This window comes from Pezoporus flaviventris, unplaced genomic scaffold (assembly GCF_033815535.1).
Source record: "Pezoporus flaviventris isolate CSIRO_AGI_PZ_B2104156 unplaced genomic scaffold, CSIRO_AGI_Pfla_v1 ptg000023l, whole genome shotgun sequence".
NCBI classification, from domain to species: Eukaryota; Metazoa; Chordata; class Aves; order Psittaciformes; family Psittacidae; genus Pezoporus; species Pezoporus flaviventris.
In genome coordinates this window covers 9,613,603-9,638,005 of record NW_026892571.1, presented here as the reverse complement: position 1 = coordinate 9,638,005, position 24,403 = coordinate 9,613,603, and the positions used below count along the sequence as shown (strand labels likewise).

At 50.5% G+C, this 24,403-nt stretch overlaps 1 protein-coding gene across 1 annotated transcript in view; it reads right to left on the bottom strand.

Moving 5' to 3' along the window:
• Positions 1–306: 306 nt before the first annotated feature.
• STK10 (serine/threonine kinase 10) overlaps positions 307–24,403 on the bottom strand; it is a 46,919-nt gene continuing 22,822 nt past the window's right edge. The window contains exons 4-20 of the mRNA XM_061456664.1: positions 19,962–20,010; positions 17,546–17,695; positions 16,184–16,256; positions 15,273–15,467; positions 14,234–14,315; positions 13,100–13,234; positions 12,022–12,564; positions 8,189–8,319; positions 6,115–6,238; positions 4,695–4,874; positions 4,376–4,468; positions 4,087–4,216; positions 3,577–3,701; positions 2,896–3,084; positions 2,463–2,588; positions 2,072–2,185; positions 307–1,956 (exon numbers count right to left, since the gene is read on the bottom strand). Of these exons, the coding sequence (XP_061312648.1) occupies positions 1,816–1,956; positions 2,072–2,185; positions 2,463–2,588; positions 2,896–3,084; positions 3,577–3,701; positions 4,087–4,216; positions 4,376–4,468; positions 4,695–4,874; positions 6,115–6,238; positions 8,189–8,319; positions 12,022–12,564; positions 13,100–13,234; positions 14,234–14,315; positions 15,273–15,467; positions 16,184–16,256; positions 17,546–17,695; positions 19,962–20,010 (2,580 nt within the window). The 3' untranslated portion in view covers positions 307–1,815. The remainder of the gene's footprint in view (positions 1,957–2,071; positions 2,186–2,462; positions 2,589–2,895; positions 3,085–3,576; positions 3,702–4,086; positions 4,217–4,375; positions 4,469–4,694; positions 4,875–6,114; positions 6,239–8,188; positions 8,320–12,021; positions 12,565–13,099; positions 13,235–14,233; positions 14,316–15,272; positions 15,468–16,183; positions 16,257–17,545; positions 17,696–19,961; positions 20,011–24,403) is intronic.

Genomic DNA, 24,403 nt, shown 5'->3' with positions numbered 1-24,403 from the left:
GTCCATGTAGGCTATGCTTATTAATAGATATTAATGCTGTGGATTCAGAGGAAACTTGGAATGGCCCAAATGGATGTAGTCTTGGTAGTCTGCAAGAAGCTTATAAATACATGTTATCAACTCTAAATGGGTAGCACAGTCCCCAGATAAAGAGGTGTTAAAAGACCCGGGGACTGACTCCTTCAGCTAGGTATCTAGATAGCACATCACATACCACCTTCTCCTGAAAGGTCAGTGTGTCACTAAATCAACATATGAGGCTTGAAAACAACTTTTCTTTTTCTTTTCTTTTTTTTTTTTTTCCCCTTTTTAAAAGAAGAAACATTTTTTGCTTGCTAGGGAAGCAAACCTAAACCAAACTTGTCCAAAGATCAACGGAGAGAAAAACAAGTGCTACCATACACTTTTTGGTGGTGTAAAGAAGGTGTTGTTCCGAGAGGTCTCTGTCCCCCCACCTGGGTCTGTGCTCTGGGTTGTACCCAGCATCTCAGCCAAGCACTGCCTTGTGCAGGTGGAGGACAGCAGTCCAACAGAGACACATCACCATGGAGCAGAAAGGACAGAGGGCTGGACCTGCCGCCACTTTGCCAAGTGACTTTAAGCTGAAAGTCAGGGGAATCATCTGAGAAACTGCAGCACATCTTAAAGAGATGAGACAGCAGTGGAGAAGGCGATGCTGAGAGTAAACAAGGCACAGTAACCTGTCTTTGTACCTCCTCTTCCTTTGTACACCTTGCTTCAGGACTCATTTATTCCTTCCAAATGATGCTTTGCAGCCCGTAACCCTGACTGCAGAGTGGCCAGGCTGGCTGACCCATATGGCCCACACATAGAGAACACTTCAAGTATCTCAAGCACATGTGTGACCATGGGTTCTGGCAATAACACCCCTTGGCCCCTCACTTGTCCTTACCGAAGACACATGACTGTTGTCAATATCTCACCGTGCCACCGCAGGACTGAACACCATTACAAACCTCCGCCTCTGCACATACTCATATACTTCTTTAAGAAACAAAAGCCTGCAGCCAGCTGAACAGTTTAATTATGCCATAGTCCAGCCTCCAATAAGACAGTGTTAGCTCGATGCCAGAGGGACTATGGTGCTAGTAATTATAGCAAATGAAGAAGCAGAAGCATCTTTGGAAGGATGTCCAGATGGTCCCCATTCTGCACAGTCTGTACAGGGAGGAAGAGGAAAGAAAAACCCAAACCTCTCTCCTCAAAGGCAAAAAAATATCCACATCACTGTCTCTCTCCTGAGCAAAAAAGGGGCCACAGCAGATAGAAATAGTTCTAAGGCAAGTGTTAAGGGATCACAAGGTCAAGGTTAGCCTAAGACAATGCCAAAGCTGCACTGCCCGAGACTTGTCCTTACAGAAGAGTGGGAGGAGGAGCAGCCACAGTGAAGAGAGGCTGATAACCCCTGTGCAGAGGTCAGGAGCCATCTCCCATTTCTCCTGTTCAGAGCAGTTATTGCTTCAGCCTGAGCTGACAAGCCCAGTGAGCACCAGGCTCACGTGAGAGGTGACGCATCCAGTTAACAGTGCAAATACAGACACAGAAAGGGTCCTGCACGGCTTCTCAGCCTGGAGCTGTGCTGAGCACGCCAGCTCCTGGGAAAGCCACCAAAACTTCCAGTCAGCATTCCCAGTGCAGGACAGGCCACGTTTATCCCAGACAGAGCTAGAAGACAGGAGGGTGCTCTTGTAAGAAGAGACTGCTGAGGGGGTGGATCTTCCAAGTCCAAGTTGCCCCTCTGCAGCCCAGGAGGACACAGCAAGTGCCAGCCGGTGGCCTGCCAGCTGCAGGGTGTTACAAGCTCTCTGCAGAGCTGAATGGGACGAACTTGGCATGTTTAGTTGGGGATGCTGGCGTCTGTCCATTCGCCTCCTCACTCAGCTTGAAGAACATCTCCTGCTCACGCTTCTTCTGGTTCAGCTCATCCTCCAGGGCCTTAAGCAGAAGGGAACACACATAAGAGCAGTATTTGAGATTGCACTGGAGCTACAGACACTGTCCCCTCCAACCAGCCAAGCAGAACACCCTGCTCATGTCAAAGAGGCACTACCTTCTTCCGCGGCCTCAGCTTGTCTCGCCACTCCTTCATGTGCTGGTTGTGGTTCTCATCCAGGGATTTAAGCTTCTGGGTTTCATGCTCAATCAAGAGGTGACACTTTTCATTCTAAACACAGATTAAAAAGCAGAACACCCATTAAGCATCTAGCAGTTCTAGACTTTGAATCCTGTGGTCAAACAGGACTTGCATCAGCCAGAGGCATTCAGAGCTCTGAGCTCCAGGGCACATGTAGGCACAGCCACAAAAACCTCAAGGCAGATCAAGGGGACATCATCCAGTTCACTGACTGTCCTCTGCTGCCACTTCTTATGACCCACTCCCTGTGCTGGAGCAGAAACAGCACACAGGCAGCTCAGAGAGACCGAGCCATGATGGACAGTACCTGCAGCTGCTGGAGCTCGTTCGTGTTGCTCTCACACTGGGCCTGCATGTCCTTCATCTGTGTCTCATGCTTCTGCTGCTGGTGCAGCCGCTCGGCTTTTTGCCTCTTCTCTTCCTGCTGAGCAAACTGAAAGAGAGAAAAGCAGGTGCCCATGTAGGCAGCATTGCTCTCATCTCCAAAGCTGGATAAGAGACTGGCCAGCTTGCACTGTTACACGGGAAAGAAAGAACAACCCTAAGGATGCTCCCCAACATTGGTCGTAACAGAAGCAATGCTCAAAACCACACCTGATGCCACAAAAGGCCTCCAATTCCCTGCAGTGGGTTAGAAATTCAGGACCAGTTGCCTTTTTCTAGCTTCCCTTTGCCAGGAGGCCAGCAAAGTACTTCACCCCAAACCAAGCCTCAACTTGGTGCCCTTTCCAAGACCTGACCTGTTTAATCTTCTCCCGTTGCTCAGATGCACTCCCGCTGGAGTGGATGTGAAGGCTCTTCTTGTACATGGCCATGCGTGTCTTCCCTTCGCTCCTCTGGATTTTGGGGAGCCGGGCTTTCTCCTGCTGCTGCCGAACTTTCAGCTGCTCCAACATGCGCTGGTTGTATCGCTGCATTTGCTCCCTTTCCTGCAGTGGCAGATGGATGGGTATCAGAGGCGGCCAGCAAGAAAGTGCTGAGGACACCAAAAGGAGTTTGAGATCACATCTGGAATTGCACAGTGGTGGCTGGTGACAGACAAGAGGTAAAGGGCAGCTACTGAACATGCTATGAAAGCAGAGAAGGGGCTGGAAGGGAGCAGAAATGATCGAGATGTGCCAATCTCCACTTGCTGCTCTGAGAATCCATCATTCCACATACTGGACAGTGACAGATTTCCAGAAAAGACCCCAAATTCACAACTGCTTCTTGCACATTAAATGCATGCAGCACAGAATACGTGTCCCAGGCAAGTAGGCTGACCCGAGCATTACTCTAGTCCCTTTTCACTAATAATGACCAGGTCCCTTAACTCCTAACCCACCCTTACCCACTTACAGCCTAGAAAGGAAACATCCCTTCTGGGGACACACAGGCACCTTGCTGACCAGCACTGGCATAGGAAAGTGCTAACTCTTCACCTTCTCATGCTTCCGCAGCAATTCATGCCTCTGAAGGAAATACTGGTCCTTTAGCTGCTGCTTGATGAGCTGGTGTTTCTCCTGTTGCTGAAACTCTTCGAGATCCCAGATGCACGCCTCCCGGTCTGAGGAAGGGAAAAAGGTCAGGAACGCACCCTGGCCCCTCAGCTTAGTCACACAAAGCATCCCAAGCACAAGCAATCCCTTACACACAGGAGCAGTGCAGCAGATGTGGGGGGTGATTGTTCACCTCTTGTTTTCCAAGAGAAATTGGTGGCAAACCATACTGGAGAATCACTTCTTGCAATTATGAAGCCTAATTGGTTCATATTTGTAAAGCACTTTGAAGATTAAAGCACTAAGTATTATTATTGTTAAACATTTAGACAGGATCTGGCAAGGCTGGTTTATCCAAATCCCATCCTGCCAGCTTGCAACTCTGTCACAGCATCTGCTGCGTGGGAAGGACCAGTGTTGGATAAACCCATCATTACAGCCTTTGCCACCCACCTCTCATGAGCTGCTGCTTTTTGTTCAGGCACTCGCGTTCCTTGTCGCAGATCTCTCTCTTGTTCTGGGCAGTTATATTCTTCATGGCTTGCTCCAGGTCTTCCTTCTGCTTGGCCAAAAACTCCTGTTCCTGGAAGAAAACAGCAGTAGCACCATGAGCCTTCTTTCTGCTTCAACTTGAAAAGCATCTGGTGGTGTTTTAAAAACTGCTAGTCCCTAAAAAAAGGATGTTTCTGTCTATTGTGCACTTCCCAATCTTGGAGTCATGGCAACCTTCCCTCAGCCTTACCATGGTTTGTTTTTTCTGGGCAAAGTCATCCATCTTCACCTTCATGTTCCCTTTGCGCTGCTGACGTGGCAGCTTCTCAACCTCATTCTTGACCTTTGGGAAGGGAAATGAGACTATCAGCGAGTAACTTTAGGTCAAGGACAACTCCATCAGATGTTGCTAAACAGCTGGATCTCAAGCAATACCCAAAGAAAAGCAAGAGCTTCCTGCTAAAACACCAACTGCTTCCCTCTCAAGTTCTGCTATGGAGAAATGCTGAGCCTGGAAGAAAGAGATGCAGGAAACCAGCTTTCCTCCTTCCTCCTACCCCCATTTTTACCTCCTTCTTCATCTGCTTCAGCTGTTCCAGGAATTTGACATGGTCCCGCTCCTGCTCCAGGCGAATGCGCTTGGCCTCCTCTCGCCGGCGCAGCGAGTGATCTTGTTCCATCTTCTCAATCTGCTGCTTCTGCTGTCGTTCGAGGTTCTCCAGTTCAGTGTCATAGAATTTCTTCTTTGCCTATACGGGAAGGGAACACAGGTCAACCTCAGCCTCCTCGCCTCTTCCTTCTGAGAAGTTTGTGAATTTTTTGTGGTTTTGTTTGTTCTAAAAGAAGATAAAAAAAGGGACGGAGGCTTTGCATGGACTGAGCCTCTTTACTAAACACAGAGGAAGGAAATTTCCATATAGCACCCCATGCAGCCCACAAGGCAATGCCAGCGCTAGTGTGAGCAGAAAGTGCTTCGGAACTTGTTCTACTGGTGATGCCTTTCAAGACTTCTGCTTATGTCCTGATTGGCAACATCTCACTGGGACCCATAGCCCTGGGTGAGCACCAGACAGCGAAGATCATGCAGAACAGTTCTTTCACTGCAGACAAGGATTTCCAAGTTTGAGGGCACTGCGCTCCGACAGCACCCTTGGGGCCGATCCTCCCTGTGAGCTGAAGGGATGGAGCACCTGGGTGTCAACAAGAGCAGGCTGCAAACTGCCCCAGGGAGCGGGTAAAGAAAGCAGGTTTGGGGCTTTTGCACATCACGCTGTAAGGTGAACAAGTCTCACAAATGGGAAGTGACTTGCTGAGACGGGAATTCACAGACCTGGCACGTCAAGACTGTAGGAATACAACAGAGCACACGAATGAGCTATGGCTCCCAGCCTGCTGCAAGAGGCTGTGGTTCCCAGGCACACATATGAGGTGAATTAATAAAAGGGTATTTAAAAGATGGCTCATGAAAGTGTTAAAGGGACTTGGCTACAGCATTATTTTACTTCAATGGAAGCTGCCCATGCAGGGACTAAATATGTAAGCCCAGTTTATTCAATTTACACTCAGAGACTTGCCAGAGTTCCTGCTGTCACATGCTGGCCACACTGCTTTCTTAAGGTTTTTTTTTGTGAAATACAACAGCTCTAGGAACTGTTTCTCACAGTAGCCATGAACAGATGTACAAGAAAAAGATCATTAAAGCGGGAAAGTCCGGAACAACCCTTCCCCTGCTACATCCTGCCAGCAGAGGTACTTGGCGCTTGCAAGCTGAGGGTTGCATATGCTTAATGCCCACAAAAGCCTCTGTCCTCCACAAACATCCCATGCCCCAGATCCCAGAGGGCTTCCTCAGCAGTCCTGCTCCCTCTGGACATGATGCCCCAGGACTGCTGCAACTCAGAGAGCATCACCCTGCACCAGGGTTTGCAAGGCAACTGTAGAGGAAAAGTCAAATGAGCTGATACCCAGGAGCTTCCCCCTTCCACGTACCACCATTTCTTGCTCAAAGCGCCTGAGCATCTGCTCCAGCTGCAGCTGGTGTTTGCTGTTGAGCTGGGCCTGGTTTCGGTGCTCCTCCTTCTGAAGGAGACGCAGTTCCCGCAGCTCCTGGCGCCTGTTGAGGGTTAAAATGGAGAAGGAGAGAGAAGCAGAGAGTCAGACAAGGTCAGGGGCATGTGCCCGAGTGGAGACGGCAGAATCAATAACCAGAGCACTTCAGGGGGAATGAGAGCTGTGCAGCCATCCTGTAGCACCCTGCCACTTGCACTCAGCACAGGCAGGAGGTAAATGCCAACTGACTGATGTGCTCTCAGGCTCTGTGACACTGCGAGGAAGCAGGATGCTAATTACCATAACTGCTGGCAAACCATCAACTCGCACAGGTAAGGCCTGTTAGCATTCACTGTGTGTGAAATAAGCCCTGTCAAAGCTCCTAAGGTAATTCTACATGCACTACTCCCCAGCCAGCACTGAAAACACACATTCTGCTAGCTGGGTTAGTGCACACTGGTCTTCAAAACACAGCTCAGGCCAAGCTGGTGCCGTTCTGGCCTGGCCCCTGTGCTCTGCATCCATTCTTGCTCACACCCAGGTGGCAGAAGAGGCAGATTTCCAGAATTCAGATCTGTCACAACACTGCATCATTCCCCTCATCAAGCAAAAAGGAGCCTCTGCTCAGACAGTTGCATTTGAGCCTGACACGTTTGCGCCTGGTTGAGCTGGAATATACTGATGTAGAAAAAGAACAGCAGCAGCAGTAGCTTCCCCATGCAGGATCCCCACCGTGATCTCTGCTGCCATGCATTAGCCTTACACATCAAGTACAACTCTCCCTGGGGGCTCTCCTGGGAAAAGCACTTTGGAACAATTTCTTCTTTCAAAACAAACTCAAGCCCCATTAAATCAGCTGGCACAGTATGATGTGCTCTCATCTGATCTCACCTTCAAATCCAAACCTTGGCATGTTCCAAGAAACCAGAAACAAACCCCTTAAGTGCAAATCAAGATGCGAAGAGAGTTGATTGTGCCCACTAGCTAGCCCCAGGGGAATAACTGCTCCTCCTAAAAGGTGTTCAGGGACTTGAGGCTTTCCAGCCAAAGCCTCTGTGTCTCTTCACCCACCTCACAGATGGAGAAGGCACAACTTAAAGAGAGTCCCCTTTCCAGGGATGCCACCACAGCTCGGGGTGGACCAGGAGAAAGCAGCTGTGCCTGGAAATTCCCTATATGCTAGTATGCACGTTCTCTGTGTTTGACTGGGGTTATATGCACTTCTCACACAAGAATAAGTAGCTAACGAGCTTCTATATAGATCTGATATTAGGGCCTATGAATAAGGTTGCCACAAGAACACACAGTGCTTGGGATGAATTGTATTCTCAGAGGGCCCCTCAAAGCAGCACAAGGGAACCTAGATTAGGGCATCAAGCAAAACAGTTTGTATTTTAATTATTTTAAGGGCCTTTTCATTTCAGTGCTGCTGATAGTAACCAAGGTAGAAACAGCAGCTTCTCTTCCTGAGAACAGGTCATGAGGTTTGAAAGCTGTAAGATCCACAAAGGAGTCATAAAGGCTGAAACAGGGAGGATACATTCATGAACATTAAGCGGTGCTCAAGGAGTTTACAACTCTGTTGGCCTTTCTGTCAATGAATTCTGAGGAGACGGAAGAGCAAAAGGAAGAGGAGCGTCTTGAGAACATTTCTGTGCTTATTTCCATTGAGCCAGAACACCTACAGCCCTGGAGACACATTCAGTCATCCCCAGAGGATAGAGTGAGCCACAGCACAAGCTTCTCTCTCGTCACAGCTTTGCTGCACCTTATCACCAAGATGCATACCTCATTTCTCTGCATGAAAAGAGCTCAGCTTAGTCAGTACATCAAGGCCTCTGCCAGTCAAGGAAAGGCCAAAAGAAGTGATGCCCACACTGGACAGTTGTTCTGCCCAAGGGGGATCAAGACAGAAAATAAGAGCACATTAGGTCGCTCCTGGATTTGTTTGCAGAGAAGAAAACCCTGCCCTGGCTGGTGCCCTGCCCTCCCTGCATCCCAGTGACCCACTTGCCTGAGAAACCTCATCTCTTCATCCTTCTTCTCATCCTCACTGATGATTTTCGAGGTGGTGACGCTCACCTCTACTCCATCCACCACAAACTTGCGGGTGCGCTTTAACGTCTTCTTGTGCATCCGGGAATCCTGAGTTCAGCAAGAGAGGGAAAGAAGAAACTATGCAGCAGAGCTCCCCCGCTTGTTGCATGGGGTGCAGAGCTGGAAGCTTCAGAGCAATTTTGATGCCATTGTTAATGAGGAACATAAGCAGGGAAACCACATCAAGCAAAAAACAGCAGCAGATTTGGAGCTGCCCTTCACACCACTCAGCCTTGCAATGATGCCACAGTACAGTGTGATTGCTACCCTGCAGAAACCTGACCTGGAGAAGAGGCATGTGAAAACCCTTCCTCGCCATGTCCAACTAAAGCAAAACCTGATAGGGAACACTAGGATCCTTCCTTAATTGCAGTGCTGAAAAATCCACACAACAGGAAGCTTGCAAATGGTTCATTTAAAGGCTCCTGCACTATCTGACCCACAGGTATCCCCCCATGTCCTTGCACATGTGAGGCAGGCAAGGTCCTCGCATCAGGCTGTGCTTGCAGACAAAGCCAGGGAAACAAGCCAGCCCTGCCCAAAGGCTCAGCACTCATGTCCCTCTGCTCCTCATTACAACACTCCACTAATCACAACCAGCTCTGAGCCTCTCACCATGACCTCCACAAAGCACAGCCCAGGCTCACTTACATTAGCATTGGCAGGGACAAGTGCCAGAAGCACCCATCCTCTCCCAGCAATAGCGCAGGTGGTCAGCATCCCCCTGCAGGGTCAGCAGCCCAAGCTTGGCTAAAGGACTGTGACCAGGGACTCAGTTTCTTTGGCAAAAAAACAAGGATATGAATGACTTGAATCATGCAGCCCTACAGGAAAGCACAATGGTGCAATGAGCAAAGGCTCCCTGAAGTCCTCTTGCTCTTGCAGTGATAGCCATTAGAGATATAGAAGATGTCAGAAGAGCTTCCTGTGAGCCTGCAAGGCCCAGAGCAAGCCCCTGAAAAGCTTGCTGTAACAGAGGAGTCAGAGAAGCTCTGACGGCATGCAGCCTGCCCACTGTGTAACAACAGACCACTATAGCAGTGGTTCAACCAACAGACAAATTGGTGCAAAAAGGTTTGCACGAGACCAGCCTAGGTCACAGAGGCTCTTACTGCCCCAAACTGAATTAAAACAGCTGTCTAAAACTCCTGCATTGTCCAAATGAGAAAATGCCACCACTGAGCTCTCTGTACCAACCTCTGTGCCCAATAACACCCTCACTCACTGCCTGAGCCCAGTGACCTGGGGATGTGGCAGCCCACCTGGTTCTTGGTCTCTGAGTGGTCCCCAGGTTCTTCCCCACTGTTGAACAAGCAACTCCCTGCCTTAGTCATGGAGCTACTCAAACATGGATATTAAAACAGAATTACTCATTTTCTCCTGGTCTTTTCTGTTACCCCTCAGTAGCAGGCCAGCATCCTCTCATGAACACAAGAAAATGCATTTTCAAACATTCCTGTAATGTAAATTGCTCTCCAGAGAAGAGTCTGACAAGCTGTGGTCATATGGGATGCTGACTTTGAGTGCTCACACTTCACAGCGCACATCCCAGTGCGCCTCCTCCAGCTCCCAAGGGTTTCAGCCAAAGCTGTGAAACGCCAGCACACACGCAGGTCTCACCTCAGAAAGTCAAGCTAGATACTCAAAAGGAGGAGTTCCCTCCAGAAGCAGGTGTATCTGAGAAAGTTTGGGTTACCTTTTCAAAACCCTATCCGTCTCCTTTTGCCTGAATCTGACCTTTTTCCTGCCAGCTGCAGCCTCCCAAACTCACCTGTAGATTTCCTATTCCTAATCTTCCTGAAAAAAAAAGAAAAAAGGCCTGAATACTTTTTACCAGAGGTTTAGTTTTTGGTTTTCTTCTGGACTAAACTATTAGCAACTGGAAAAAGAAAAAAGTCTGGTAATAAAAGGGTCACTTGAACTTTGCAGTTTAGCCTGTGATAAATGCATGTAATAGTTAATGTTTACAGTCAGAAATGGTTTAATTCTTTGCTGCTCCTTCTCTTGCTGTAACCTGCCTGGCGCTCTGTGCACAGAACCCAGCAGCACCAGGAACATGAGCATGGGCAGAGCAGGGGAGTTTAACCCCATGAAGCTAAGGCTGGGCAAGGAGCCTGGGTGAGGAGGGAGCAGCAGAGCCTGGTACCCCCCATGCACTCACAGCTCATTGTGCAAAGCAGAGGCTTCAGCAGAACATCTTTCCTAGAGGCCTCCAGCAGCATTGCTTCTGCAGAACAGCTCTGCTTGAATGCCTTGAATGCTTGGAGAGATGACATTTACTTTGTTCTGAGCAATACCTCTGGCTGGGGCAACTCAGACTACGACCTAACATGACCATCTCTTTGAGACTTACTCCCTGTAAAACCCATGAACTCCTTTCCCTTTCTAGGGGAGCAGCTGGGGAGAGCAACTACATGTGTGGCATCATATTCATCTTTGGCTGGCCTCAGGGAGACCAGGTAACATGGGAAAGGCAGTGATGAGGGATAAACTGCTATGCAAGAGCATTGCAGTTCCCTCATTAAGGATCCACATTAATTGCAGGCTCCTGCAGGGGATGCTGGCTCTCATGCTCACAGCAGGAGACAGAAGGGGAGGAAAGTTTTGCCAAGAATGGTTTTCTCAGCACGTTTCTATGCCGGGAAGCTATCACTCACACAGGCAATTGGATAAAGGTCTTGTGCAACACGCTACTTTGCTCCCTCAAGTCACACGTATTTCTTCTTCTGAAGCTCAGCAAATACCATTCCAGTTATTTTGCCTTTTCCTCCAAGCCATGCTGACCTGGCCGGCTCTGGCTCACAAACATTCCCAGCCTCCAGAAAGCTTTAGCAAAAGCCAAGAAGCCTGGGAAGTTTTCATGCAAGTTACTGCTGACACAAACCAGGCCAGATGTATGGCAGGTTGGAAAAATTAAGAGAGGTACTAGCCCAAATAAGCTTTCTGCTAGGGCTAGGAGAGCAACAGAGTGATGGGCAATGGATAGCTTAGGAAATCACATTTTGGGTTTCATGCTTGCCCTTGCTCCAACTGTGTATGACTGCACAAGTCAGGTGAGTGGCACGGTTACTTCACGCTTCTCAAGGACCCAAAATAACTATAGAGCATCAGACTTCAGTGGCCTGAGGTAGCAGAGGACACATCTACCTGCAGCAGCTCCATGAAGAGCTTCTCCTTCACTTGAGAACACACCATGTGCTCATGGCATAATTTAACCCAGCAGTGTGTGCTGTGCCAGCTGGAGCCCAGCTGGGACAGGCATCCCACAGACAAAGAGAGCAAACCATCAAAGGCTTTCCCTAAAGATGGGCTTCCTCCCGCCTTGCTGCCCCTATGTTTATTTGCAGAGCTCCAAGCCTGGACACTCATACTGCAAGCACCAAGTCCAGTCTTCCCAGCTATCTGGAATGTAGGCACATAGGTGTTCTTTAGCATCAGGCTGTCCTCAACCAGCCTCTGTCCTCTCCTACTTTACCTGTTCCCCACCTTCAAGCACAGGTCACACTTGGGGCATCTCATTTTCTCCTCCTGTAGTCAAAGCTCAACCCCATGTAGAGCACAACATGCTGCTTTCTCAGGAAGGAGTTTAAGGGGCTATGGCTGAAGTGTGCAAGTCCACAGCCTCTCAACGAAAGGATCTGAATTTCAGGTCTGAATTCTAGGACTTGGCTGAAAAGAGAACCTTGGTGCTTTTTAACAGGGGGTGGCTGCTCTTCCTTCTTCACACCCTCTGCCCTCCACACCACTCACCTTCGGGGAGATAGAGCCACTCTCCCTGTTGAGGGACAGGTCAGCAGACAGGGAGATGGTGAGGTCCATACTTTCAGAGGCTGAAGTGCTGCCAGAATCCGAATCCCCTTTGGACCGGCTGCCAGGGAACGGAGCTGGGGAATCCAAGCTCCCATTTGCAAGCTTTTCCTCCATTAAGGTCTCCAGGTGGCTGCTCTCTGGTCGCTCCACGATGCTCTTCCGCTCCTTGCTGCCTGGCCCAGGCTGCTTCTCCCCCTCCATTGAGTTACTGAGCCGGCTGGGCTGCAAGATGATGTCCGGCTTGCCCTGGGTGGCCGAGGTGGCAGAGCTGGCAAGGGCTTTTGTGGAGTGGTTGCTCTCCAGCTTGCCACTGTCACCGTTTATCCTTTCACTTGAGAGTTTATCGCTATGTCCATCTGTGCTCTCCTTGCCAGTCACCACAGGCCCGTTCACTGCCTTGGGCAAGGGAGATTCTGGAGGCTTCTCCCCATCGAAACTCATCTGACTTGCCTCGGAGGGGTCCCGCTTGTGCTTACCAGGGGGCTAGAAAGACAGCGAAGGGAAGGTGTTGGGTTTTGCACCACTGCTTTAACACATCTGCAAGAGCTGCAAGTCCCCATGCATCAGAGCAAAGTCACCCACAGCTAAAGAGTCACTGGGAGGAATTTTTCTCTTTCAGGACATCAGCCCTGGGATATCTTTTTCCAGGTTTGTGGTCCCAAGGACTGTGGACACTGGCTGGAGGGAAACAGCAGAGTGGGGAAGCTGCAAAACCTGCAACTTCTTAAGAGGCATCCTAGGAGTTTCCTTATCAAACACCTTTTCCCATAGCTAACTCCACCATGGATTAATCACTATCCTTTGGTACAGATGGAGGAGGTTGAAGCATGGCCCCCAACAAAGCTGCACAGGCAGCCACCAAAAAACAGCCCCTCTGTGGCCAAGAAACTGCTCCCCCCAACTCCACCAGATGGGGCCCAGAATAGCTGTAAACCAGCTTTTGGGAGCCTAGAGAAGTTAGGAGCTCCTTCCCTCATCACAGCCACAAACTTGCCAGCACGGTGCTGGGAGCGCTCACCAAGGCAGACTCCAACGAGTCGTCTTCTTCTGCTTCATCCCGACTGTCCTCGATCTCTTCCATCACCTCAGCCTTGGCCTCGGCCACCAGCTCACGCAAGGCACGGTTGCTGGTCACCTTGCTGACGAAGGGATGCTGAAAAGCCAAGCACAATGCACATGTGTGAGGTGGCCATAAAGCAGACTTTGCGAGCTTGCAGCCAAGTAAGCACATGGGGACAGCAACGGCAAGGACCACTTCCTGCTTAGAACAATCACAGAGTCCTAAAGACAAAATACTTGCCAGTGTCACCATGCTTAACCCTCAGAAGAATCAACAGATACGTGCTGCATGTATGAGGCAGAAGAAGAACAAGCACGATGCCAAGGTTAAGCACCAGCTCTGCACACAGATTCTTAAAGCATGGTGCTCTGTGAAGCTGCTTTGTCAATGTCCCCCAAACAAAATCACCAGCTGCATTTAAACAAGGGGCTTTTGCTGCAGAGGAGACGTCTCCCCTCTCCACAAGCAGGCTGAACTCCAGGGTGTAGGTCCAAGCCCAGAGTGCCACCAGCAATGGGGTAAGAGCCAGTCTGGGGGGCAAACAGAGGGGAAGGTTTGATTGAAATTGAGCTCAAATTGCTCAGCACACACAGTGAAGTGTTTGTGTTGAGCTTCAGCAAAAGGCTGGGGAGTCCCTCGGGTTCACAGGGACTGTTGCACGCTTCCTCCTGCCAACCACAGCCACTGGGGAAAAGCATCTTCCAGATTCTTGCTATTGCTCTGGAAGTGAACGGGAGGAAAGGAGCTGAATTTGAATCTGGGATAACCAGGTATAATCCAAGCTGGCTGCCACATGGGTATTTTCAGGCAGTGGGAGCCATTTTTATTCCAGCTTTTGTCCCCAGGGACTCTGCAGTTAGCTCCAAATGGAAAAAGCATTGCTGTTGCTTTTTGGAGCATTTCAGTGGCTGAAAAGCGCTATGAAATTTCTAAACAAAACAAAAACAATCTGAAACCAGCCTGGGGCCCATCAGCACCTTAGTGGGGTGGTTTAGCTCTGAATCACGCCATACACACAAGGGACACTCACAGACTGGGGCAGACACAGACACTATACACAGACCCAGCCCTGGGTCCAGGGCTGGCCCCTACCTCCAGCAGCTGGGCAGCACTGGGCCGGGTCTCTGGGTTCTTGTCCAGCGCCTTCTTCAGGAAGTCTCTGAACTCCAGGGACCTTAAAACACAGTTGTTGGTGAGAAGCTCAGAGGGAAAGGCCCTGAACACCACAGGGGTCTGCTCCATCCCTGTGCAGGTTCTGTCCCAGTCTGCAACTGGTAAGAATCATCGTTTCACTCCCAGCACGGGAAACCCTGTGCTTGGCTATTCTGATTATTTGTAGGAGAATCAGCAGTGTGGCCAAGTGAGGGACTAGATTTTGCCTTACCTGCGATGGCAACGGACAGAGAGGCTGAGCACTGGGCTCTGTGCTCCAGGGCCAAGGCACAGTTAGGAAAGGACACCAGCAGTTATCCTCCAAAGGGAGCCCAGGGGTGGAGCTGCTTGGACAAGGATGCTCCAGAACCCATCCCCACAGCTTCAAGTGTGAAAGGATGGCTGTGAAGGACCAGAAACCCCATAGGAGGGCACCCTCAGCCTGCAAAGCACAGCTCTGAGACACAGAGCATGTCCCTGATATTCTGTGCTGCTTGCTCCTGCTGGGTTTTGGTGTTGGGATCCTGCCTGCTACCTGAACTGCTGTAACAACGCTTGCGACTCCAGTGCTCTCCCAGCAGTAATCTACTGCTGGCTATTATGCAGTGGGTTTTATCATGATTAAAAGAAAAATCTGCTAGTATTTTTTAAATGGAGAAGAGACTTCCCAGACTACAGGAAAGAAATTCTAGAGCTCTCAGCCATCTCCAGGTTTAGAGGAAAATCTGCCTTTCATACAAAACCAGGATGCTTTGAAAGCAGCCAAGAGATCACCCTCATTTCAGCAGGGCTGTGGGTGAGCAGCAGCTCCCCCCGTGCTGCCTGCACATCATCACAGTGTCAGCACAGTCACAGCACAGAGCTCGATTTCTGCATTGGGTTCTCAAATTAAACAATACTGCTAGAAAAGACTGTTTTTTTTCTCTCTTGAAACACTGTAAGTTGGAAAGCAGACACTCTGCTGCCCCAAACCCCTCACCATTTGGAAGGGCAGCTGAGCGTGGGGGGGTCAGACTTGGCAATCTTCAGCAGGACTCTCATGGGGTTGAGCTCATGATGGGGTGGCTCAATCTGGGCCATTTCAATCAGCGTGATGCCCAGAGACCAGATGTCTGCCTTGTAGTCATACGGAGTGTCCTTCATGGTCTCACACATCACCACCTCCGGGGCCATCCTGCAAGGGGCAGAGCAAGGAGCAGGGATGGGACGGGTGACACCACAGACAATGTGAGGCTTGCCACAGCAATTAAATGCTTTAAATAATACACAGCATTCCATAAAATCAGCCTTTCCTCCTAGCTCTGGCTTTCAGAAGCAGCAGCATCTTTTCTAAGGGGTCCAACTCCCTCTGTCTTCCACAAACCAACCAAGACAGCCCATAGAAACCCCCAGGCCATTGACATCTGGCATGGATGTTGCTGCAGACAATAAATTAATCCTCGCTGATGCCATTCCTTCAGCAAGTCGGGTGATTTAGAGATTGTGTTTCTGGAGCGAGGAGTTGTTCCCATGTGCTTGGAGCTGCTTCAAAGCCCACTGAACCCCCCCCCGGGGGCAGGGAGCGAGGAGCACACACATGCAAGCACACGTGTGTCCTTCACTCCTCCAAGCCTGGAGCATGGTGGCCCCTCAATAGCCCAGGGCACTGCGACACAGGGCAACGCTCCCACACCACTGAGGCTGCTCACAGCCCCCTCCAGCAAGGGAAACCCTTGCACATGTGGACACTGGCCAAGACTCCTTGCTGAAATCCTCCCAGCCGTGCTTGGTGAGGCACTATGGTGCATCACATCCCAAAGGCCATCCGCTCCCTGTTTCTGAGCAAGCCTGATTTTCAGAAGAGTGAAGCTCCTCACGAACACCGGGTTTCTTAGCAAGCAGGTCACTCACCAGTAAGGGGTGCCAATGAAGGAGTCTCTCTTCTGCAACGTTTTCATGTTTTTGGCAGACACTCCAAAGTCAGCTGCAAAGAGCAGTAACATTAGATGCTGCAGGAAAACCAAAGACCCTTCTAAACCAGCACACTTGGCTGAAATGCAGGTTTAAAAGCAAATGCACATTTAAAGCAAGAACATGATACAACTTGATGCTTCCTCTAAACAGAGCATCAGAAATTAGATTTGCTTTTGGACACATAAGCACCAGGGACCTTCCCCCTCCCATGTGCTGTAAGACAGGGGCATAACAAGTCACCCTTACTGTAACCCAAACCCTACACATCTAGAGCGAAGCTGAGCTCTTTTCCACAAGCAAACAAAAGCAGAGCCGTGGCAGATTACTTTCAGGACTGCTATTTCATGGCAAAAAGTCTCACTTTACACCAGAAAAACCAAAGTGCTGTTACAGTCTTTCTTTTCCTTTCAGCCCTGCTTACAGCGGTCACTGCATGATGCCTTTCAATGAGTATGCCCCTTTTATAGAGAGCTTCTGAAGCCAACCAGACCCAAATCAAACTGGTAAGACCTGCAAAGGGTACCAAGCCCACTTCAGGTTACTTTGCTCCCCAAATTGCTACTGATGACCTCTGGAGGAGCTGTTATCCATCTGCACCCCGTTCTTAGGAACATTTCTATCTTCCCAGGCTGACTCCTGGTCTCCATCAGCACCCACAAACACATCCCAAGAGCACCCACAGCTACCAGCACCCCTCAGAGTACAAAAGGAGATCTGCATCTTTCTGACCAGTCCCTACAGACAAAGCTACCTTCTCATCCTCCAGCAGGTAGTTGGATGTCAGTTTAACTCAAGTTGCTTGGCAAAGCAACCTTTTGGCAAAACTCCCCCTGTCACCACCAGACCTGCTCTGGAGATAGGATGAATTCTTCCAGCTCCCAGCTATGTCAACTGGCACCCTGCACAGGATGCTCAGCAGGCCAAAAAGCATTAAAGTTGAGTTCAAAGAAGGATTAAACAAATTCACTAAAGGAACGTCCGTGAAGAGCATGAGCACAGCTGTGGCTCGGTGAGGCTTGGTACCCAGCTGGGTGCTAAGCACAGCACACAGCTCAACAGCAGACTGAGCCTTGCACCTCCTGCCTGAGCTCATCAGCAGCAAAGTAGCTGATGTCCCATAGGCAGGGCAGAAGGCAGAGAGCATCCCTTGATCTCCCCCATGCTTGGGTATAGCTGAACACTACTGTCCAGCTCCCAGCAGCACATGGCTGTCATTAACGTAGCATGAAACGGTCCCGCAGCTCTCCCATTGAATTCACCAAGCAAACACTTGCTGTGCTCCTGTGCAGGCCAGCTCACCGAGCTTGATGTCCCCATCCTGGGTGAGGAGCACGTTGCCTGCCTTCAGGTCACGGTGGATGATCTTCTTGCTGTGGAGGTAATGGAGGGCTTCCAACATCTGGCGGCAAATCACTTGAATCTGAGGTTCGGTCAGGCCCCGGTCTAGCTCTGTGGGGAGGAGGGAGCTGTTAACCAGGTCAGGGATTGGAGCAATGCTCCACATGAGCAGCAGGAAGGCACTTGCTATCCAGCAGACCATTTAAAAACCACTGTCCATGTGTCAAAGTCGTGGGAGACCAATGCAAATCAGCTTGTTAAGGTAATCTATTCCCTAAACCAGCACTCAGCACAATGCCTGCCTGCCTGAGGCTGCTGGTTTATAGCTCCCTCCCAGGGATGCTTGGCTGAGGCATCTGGCCCAGGAATAGCGGATAAGGAGCATGAGAGGGGGAGCCAGGCATGCCTGCAACAGGGGTCTGAACTGTAAGTTCCCTGCAATTTGGAAAAGAGGTCCCTGCAGACAAGGTGAGTCATGCCCAGTGTGGGGATGCTGCTGCCAGGAGGAGGGAGGTGAACTCAGCTGCAGGCAGCAGTAGGGCCAGACACAGGCGTGAAAAATCAGCAGCTTCATATGCAGCCATGGTGTCATCCCCTAAGGAGCTACCCCTGCCATGGAGACGCAGCATATCTCCTGGTACATGAGGGGCACACTACTTCCCAAAGCAACAAGCAATAAAATGCTCATCTACGTTATCCCTGTCCACCGCTTTCAGCTGGTATTTCAGTTAGCACCAGATACCAGCCAGCAGTTTGTACCCTGCAGTCTGTCCCTATTTCTGAAGCCACCGGTGTGACCTCCCTGCTGCGCTCTGCCCAGCCATCTTCACCACCCAAGACTACTTTCCAAAGCGACAGCTCTGCAAACCATCAAACTTCCAGATGGTTAGCATCATCCGAGCTTCCCTCCCTCCCTTTGCAGTGCAGATCCCTCCTCCAGCACAGCAGAGCAGACCAAGCCTCAGACAACTCCAGCTGCCCAAACTACACAGCCAGGATGGGGCTGATGGATGGACTCTAGCAACTGGGACAGATGCTTAACCACAGTCTGGGGGATGCTGGGTCAGCCACTTTGTTCCTCCTCTTCCTTACCAAGATCTCCCTTGCTCTGGGGGAAGCTGATGCTTTTCACTCTCCCTGGAGCACCTGGCACAAGTGAGGTACAATAGGCCACAGGTTTTGTACAAAAGATTTCAAAAGCGAACACCAGTTGCTGGTGGTGATGGGGAGGTGGAATAGGCAGCAGCTCTGAATCTACTCATACTGGGAGCATTCTTGGGGTCCTTCTCAGAGCTCCTCCTGGCCCTCATTCAGAGGGTGACAGTGCTACAGGCAGGTCACTTGCTCATGGTTTTCTATCTTCCCCCTTCCCAGGTCCTCCAGAGACCGACTGCCATGGACACAGCCCCATGGATGCTCAGGGGGATTTTCATGTCCCAAGAGGCAGGGCACCCCTCCTGAGGTTTTCCAGGGAGAAGGCATCATTTCATCCAGCACTTTGCAACAGGTACTTGTTAATGCAGTGATTTGGGCCTTTTAAATTCATTAAAGAATTTCCTAAAGGACGCACTAAGTTTCAGGGCTGAATCAAAAATGACAAATTTGTGTCCATACTTTCTCTGTAAATAAAAAGCAAGCGAGGACTTTGGAAATATCAGAGCCGAAAAGGAATAACCCCTGGGGAGAAGCAGCTCTGCCCAAGGGGCTCCAGGCAGGAAGATGTCAGAACACCACGTTCACCATGTAGATGGGATGTCACTGCCCCTAGGGTCCATAACTGCCGTGGCACCAGCCAGGGCTGTTTTGGGGAACACCTGCACACTCCCAGTCCCAGCAGCTCTATGTGGAAGGGAGGAGTTAAAAATGGGAAGATTCCTGGAATTTCTGCAAACTGCAGTTTCTTCGGACACTGCTGCCTCGCCAGATGACCGATACCATATGGAGAAGTCAGCAAGGAGATCCTGGGAGATTCATCACAACAGATTAAACATCTCAGCTCTGTTGCTCTTCCCAGGAAGCTGTGGGAACACGATCCCAAGACCCAGTGCCTCAGATAAATATTTAAAGCCATCTTTCCCCTCCAGCCAGACTCTCCCTTCTCCCCATGCCTTGTGATCTGCTGATGCCAGCAGCATTTAAATCACAAAAGGACATCAAAGTAGCTCAAGAAACACTGCAGGGCTGCCACACCTTCTACACCAGGTATGAAAAATAGGCAAGCTCATGGGAGAGAAACAGTAGCTGGAGAAGCTGGGGCACCCACGTCCACCATCCATCCATCCATAGGTTGCCCCTGAAAGCATGCCAGAAGGCTGGAAATGCCTTCAGGGCATCCCCCAAGCACGGAAAGGAGCCCAGCACCGCACACTGCACTCACCCAGCATGGTGGCATCCACCGCCCCGCCTGGGCAGAACTCAATCATGATCTGGGGAAACAAAGACAGAGGAATTAAACTCAGGTCCACATCTCTGTGAGCAAAGCTCACTGGGTAGGGAAGAGGAGACAAAAGCACTGGGTTTTTCTTCCCCACACGGCAAAGCTGTTCCTTTGCCCCACTCAGGGATGCAGAGGCTTCTGTGCTCCTCAGGACACATCCTCCCAGGCATCCCCCGCACCAACAATCACCCAAGCCCTGTGGCAGGATCCAGCACATTGCCCTCAGCAGCCATCTGGGAGGGGCAGGACTGTCCCCATCACTGCAACACCCCCAGCATCATACCTGGCCCCATACCTGGACACCCACCCTGAGCAGTCAGCTTCAGCTTCGCTTCCTCACTGTTCACATCTCTTCCCATTGCATTTTGGAGCGAGGGCTGCTCCAGAGAGCGGCCTTGCCAACAGGATGAGATAGCTGTCATAGCTGGGAGCTGACGTGGCCGCGAGAAATCAGGCAGGGTTTTCTTTGGCAAATGAAACATGGGGAGGGCTGGCAAGTCTTAATTTTGTTTTAACTTTGCTTTTTTTTCCTGCCCCCATTGCTCCATAGTTCATTGCCCTCTTGATTCTGAGCTATTTGAGGAGAAACTATGTCAATAAAGAGGTTGGGTACGTTCACCAGATTGATGCTGTTTCTCTCCCAGTGATGTGCACAGAGTTCTGCCAGTCCTGCCTGGTCCTGGCTGTCCCCCCACTGATCCTCTCTACCTTCACCTCTGCAAAAACCTCAGCCAGAGCCCAGGCTGGGGCTCGCTACCATCCACGGCTCCCCACTGCCCTCAGGGCAGGCTGCTCAGATGAACAGATTAACATCTCAAGCAGCCGGGGTTACAAGATAGAAGAGATGCTTCACCTCCCCAACAAGCTCTTCTCCTTGTCCAGGTGACACAGGACAACATACCAGAGAGGTGAAATGCTAGAGTTTATTTTGAGGACAACAACTGAGCAAACCAAAGGCAGCGTTTACCAGCACAACTCTCTAATCCCTTCAAGTGGAAGTCACGTGCAGCACTAAGCACTGGACCAGGAGCCAAGGTTCAAGCTCCCTCTTTCCCATGGTGTAAGCCTACAACTCCAGCAAACCACTTCCCACCCTTTGGATCTGCAGTTCCTACACATGGACAAGAGAAATGCTACTATCAACTTGGACCACAGCGCAAGACACAACTGCCTTGTTTCAGTGGAGAAGAGGGAGCAGGACCAGGCAGAACTGCTCTACAAGAATTGGCCCAGGAACAAGAGTCAGAAGGGAGATAATGCTGAGAAACCCAGGCAGGTTGGGCAGCATGACAGAGGCACTGTTGGAGGAAGTGGAGAAGAAGAAACCAGAGGCCAGGGCTGGGGAAGCATTTGAAGCAGGCAGATGGAGACAAGCAACTGGAAGATGTTTAAACCATTGGCAAACCAGGACAACAAATCTGCGCTGACTCTGGTTTGCTGAGGCTGCAGAAAGACAGTGCAGATCTGTCCCATGAAGTCTGACTGTCACACCTCTGCACTGCTCCGGCTGACAGAAAATCTGCCCTACAAATGATCCTGTCTCATCACTGAATCACAGTACAAGGGATTTTTCCATCTCACATGAGCAATCCTTTCCTGCTCCTGCCGCTCCAGGCACCTCAGGAACTCACCTACCCAAAGAGGGTGGCCTCCAGATTCAAGCAACAACCAGTCAGAACAGAAAGCCTGAGGGAAAGACTGGCTGTGCTACCAGGCTCAGCTCTTCAGCTTAAACAGACCCATAACCTAACAGAACCCATCTCAAATCATCTGCTAAAGTGGCCTTTGCCACCAGGGCCACTTGGGTGCTTTCACTGCTAATGCCCAGCAAGCAGCTTTACAGCCTCTGCCTCTCTGTGTCCCGCAGCTGAACAAAGTCCCCTGGCACCTCACACAGCTCCTCTTGCACAGCCTCCAGACTGAGAACCGTGATTTGCATTTTGAGGGGTGAGACGCACACAGAGCAGCCAGCTGGGGGATAGCCACATCCACAGCCTCTCAGGAGCCTCCACGCATAGATGCTGTGCCAAGGTCTCCTGCCAGGGGCATGGCTGGCACAGCCCAAATGTGCTCTGGTCAGACACACTGAGATTTTAAATGGGGAAGAGCCCAGCACAAGCAGCCTGACTCTGGACCCGTGTGGGGTGCATTTCATCTCCAAGTTTCATTTGGGTTTGCAGTCTAGCAATGAGAAAATCAGGGAAATCAGTCCATCTGAACCAGCATGACTGTGTATGTTTATGCAGGCACAGCAGGCTGCAAGCCAGGCACTGGGAATATGGGAAATATGGAAAACTTACAAATATGCATTTTCAACAAGGGCAGAGATGCCAAAGAATAATTACGGGTGCGGCCAGATTGTCTGAGCATCCAAAAACCTAATGGGCTGGTTTCAGCCCAGAAAACCTGATTTAAACAACTGCAACTGGCAATCCCATAGCTCATACACCACACACACACTTCCTTCCAGGAGCAAGTTCTGCCTGAAAAGTGTTTTACCACTGGAGCAGGTAGGAAGGCAGCAGCAGCAGTACATGGTCTCTGTGCGAGCTGGAGGATGCAGGAAGCTCACAGAGAGCAGAGGCTGTGCAGCGGGTCTGACACCCTGAGGTGGGCAGCCTGCCACTCTGGCTGCAATGAGGAATGAGTTGGGAGGATCCGAGAACAGAGCTGTTGAACAAGAGCCTGTGCATCTGTGCAGTAAGGGCTTAGGACTGTTTCCATGTGCTTTGGTATATGGGGCTGACTACTGGTGTCCCCAAACCACAGCTGGAGCAGTGACTGCTCTGGTGAGGGTCAATCTCAGCGCTGCACTTCACCTCTCTACACTGCACCGGGCTGCTGCCCATGTTGTAATTGCTGTCCCCAGCAATCCCCCTGTGACCTGCAAGACCCGGGACCCGGCACAGGGCTAGCTGAGCCACAGCAGCACCGCAAAACAGAGGTTTCACACACCCAGACCCAAAAAAGCTCCTGCCGCCTTGAGAACCAGCACGGGAAAACCAGGCGATCTCTGCCCCACTGTTGACAGCCTGAAAATGCCTCCTTCAACGCCAAGCTGGGGTATCACCTACACCTCCTCCTCCTGCTCGGGGTCCAGGCAAGGGGGGGGTCTGAGCACGCTGCGGGGTCTGCAGCGAGCAGCCTGGAACAGGGCTGGAGCAAACATCCTGTTTATAATGATTTCCTCTGCGCACGAAATCCAGGGACTTCCTTGCTGCAGGCTGCCCAGCCCCTCTGCTGCGCTGAGCTGCTGGGGGGGGGGGGGACACATGCAGCAGCAAACAGGAGTTCTCCCTCCTGCTGCCCCCTCAAAGCTGTCATAAATCCCAGGGATTAAGCACTATCAGCATTCTAGTTTTCAAAGCCCACAGGCAGCTGTAACCGTACCTCGCAGGCACATCCAAATTCACCGCTAGCTCCCATCACTGGGATGTGTGAGCAGCACAACCCTCCACCACTGCCAGAGCCCCACGGACTCAGCTCCAACATCACAGCCAAAGGAACCCAGCCAGTGTGCCTGCCGGGCTCGTTTGCAGGGCCACAAGGATGCATGAGCTGCATGCATGGGAACAGATTGGGGCAGCTGGTTTATAGACAGAAAAAGAAGCCCACTCCCACTATCTCTCAAAACCTTTGTACCACAGTTTGAGGACTGATACATATAAAATTAATATATATATATTTAATTTTATATATTTTAGTTATATATATTTTTAAAAGGACCCTTTTCTTCTATACCTTTAGCAAAACAGCTGAATAAAGAGGACTGCAAGCAGAAGCCACATAATCTTTCCCTTTCAAGACACTTTTGCATGGGCAAAATGAAACACAAGCTTAAATCTGAAAGCAAAAGTCCACTCGAGTTAAAGAGCTTTGCTGGTGACCTTGACGTTTCCCAGCGGCTCATCCTAATCCTGCCTTTAGGCACAGCAGGATTTGGAAGCATTTTGTAGCCAAAGTGGAAGCAGGGCATGCAGAGGGGGCTGGGGCTGTTTTCTGAGCTGCTCAAGTAATAAGTGACTGCCTGGGAGGAGAGGAAGCAGGGTCCAGTGAGTCTAGGGCTGCCCTGGAGAATAAATAGACATACATATGTATGAAACAGCTAAATTAAGGGCTCTTAAAGATGCAGGTCTTCAAGCTGCACCTGAGCAAGGGGGCACCATGTATTATGAGAAAGCATTACAGGACCTTGAAACTCAAGACAGCAGATTGGACCCTGTGCCAGGAGAAACCCTCCAGCAGCTCACACAAGCTGAGGGCTGGAGGGATACCAGCCCTGCAAACAAGCTAAGTACAGATTTCAGCCCAGGACAGCTTCTGGGTCTGACAAACCAGAAGCAGCATCTCCTGCCCAGGTACCGAAGTCCTCCAGGATAGGA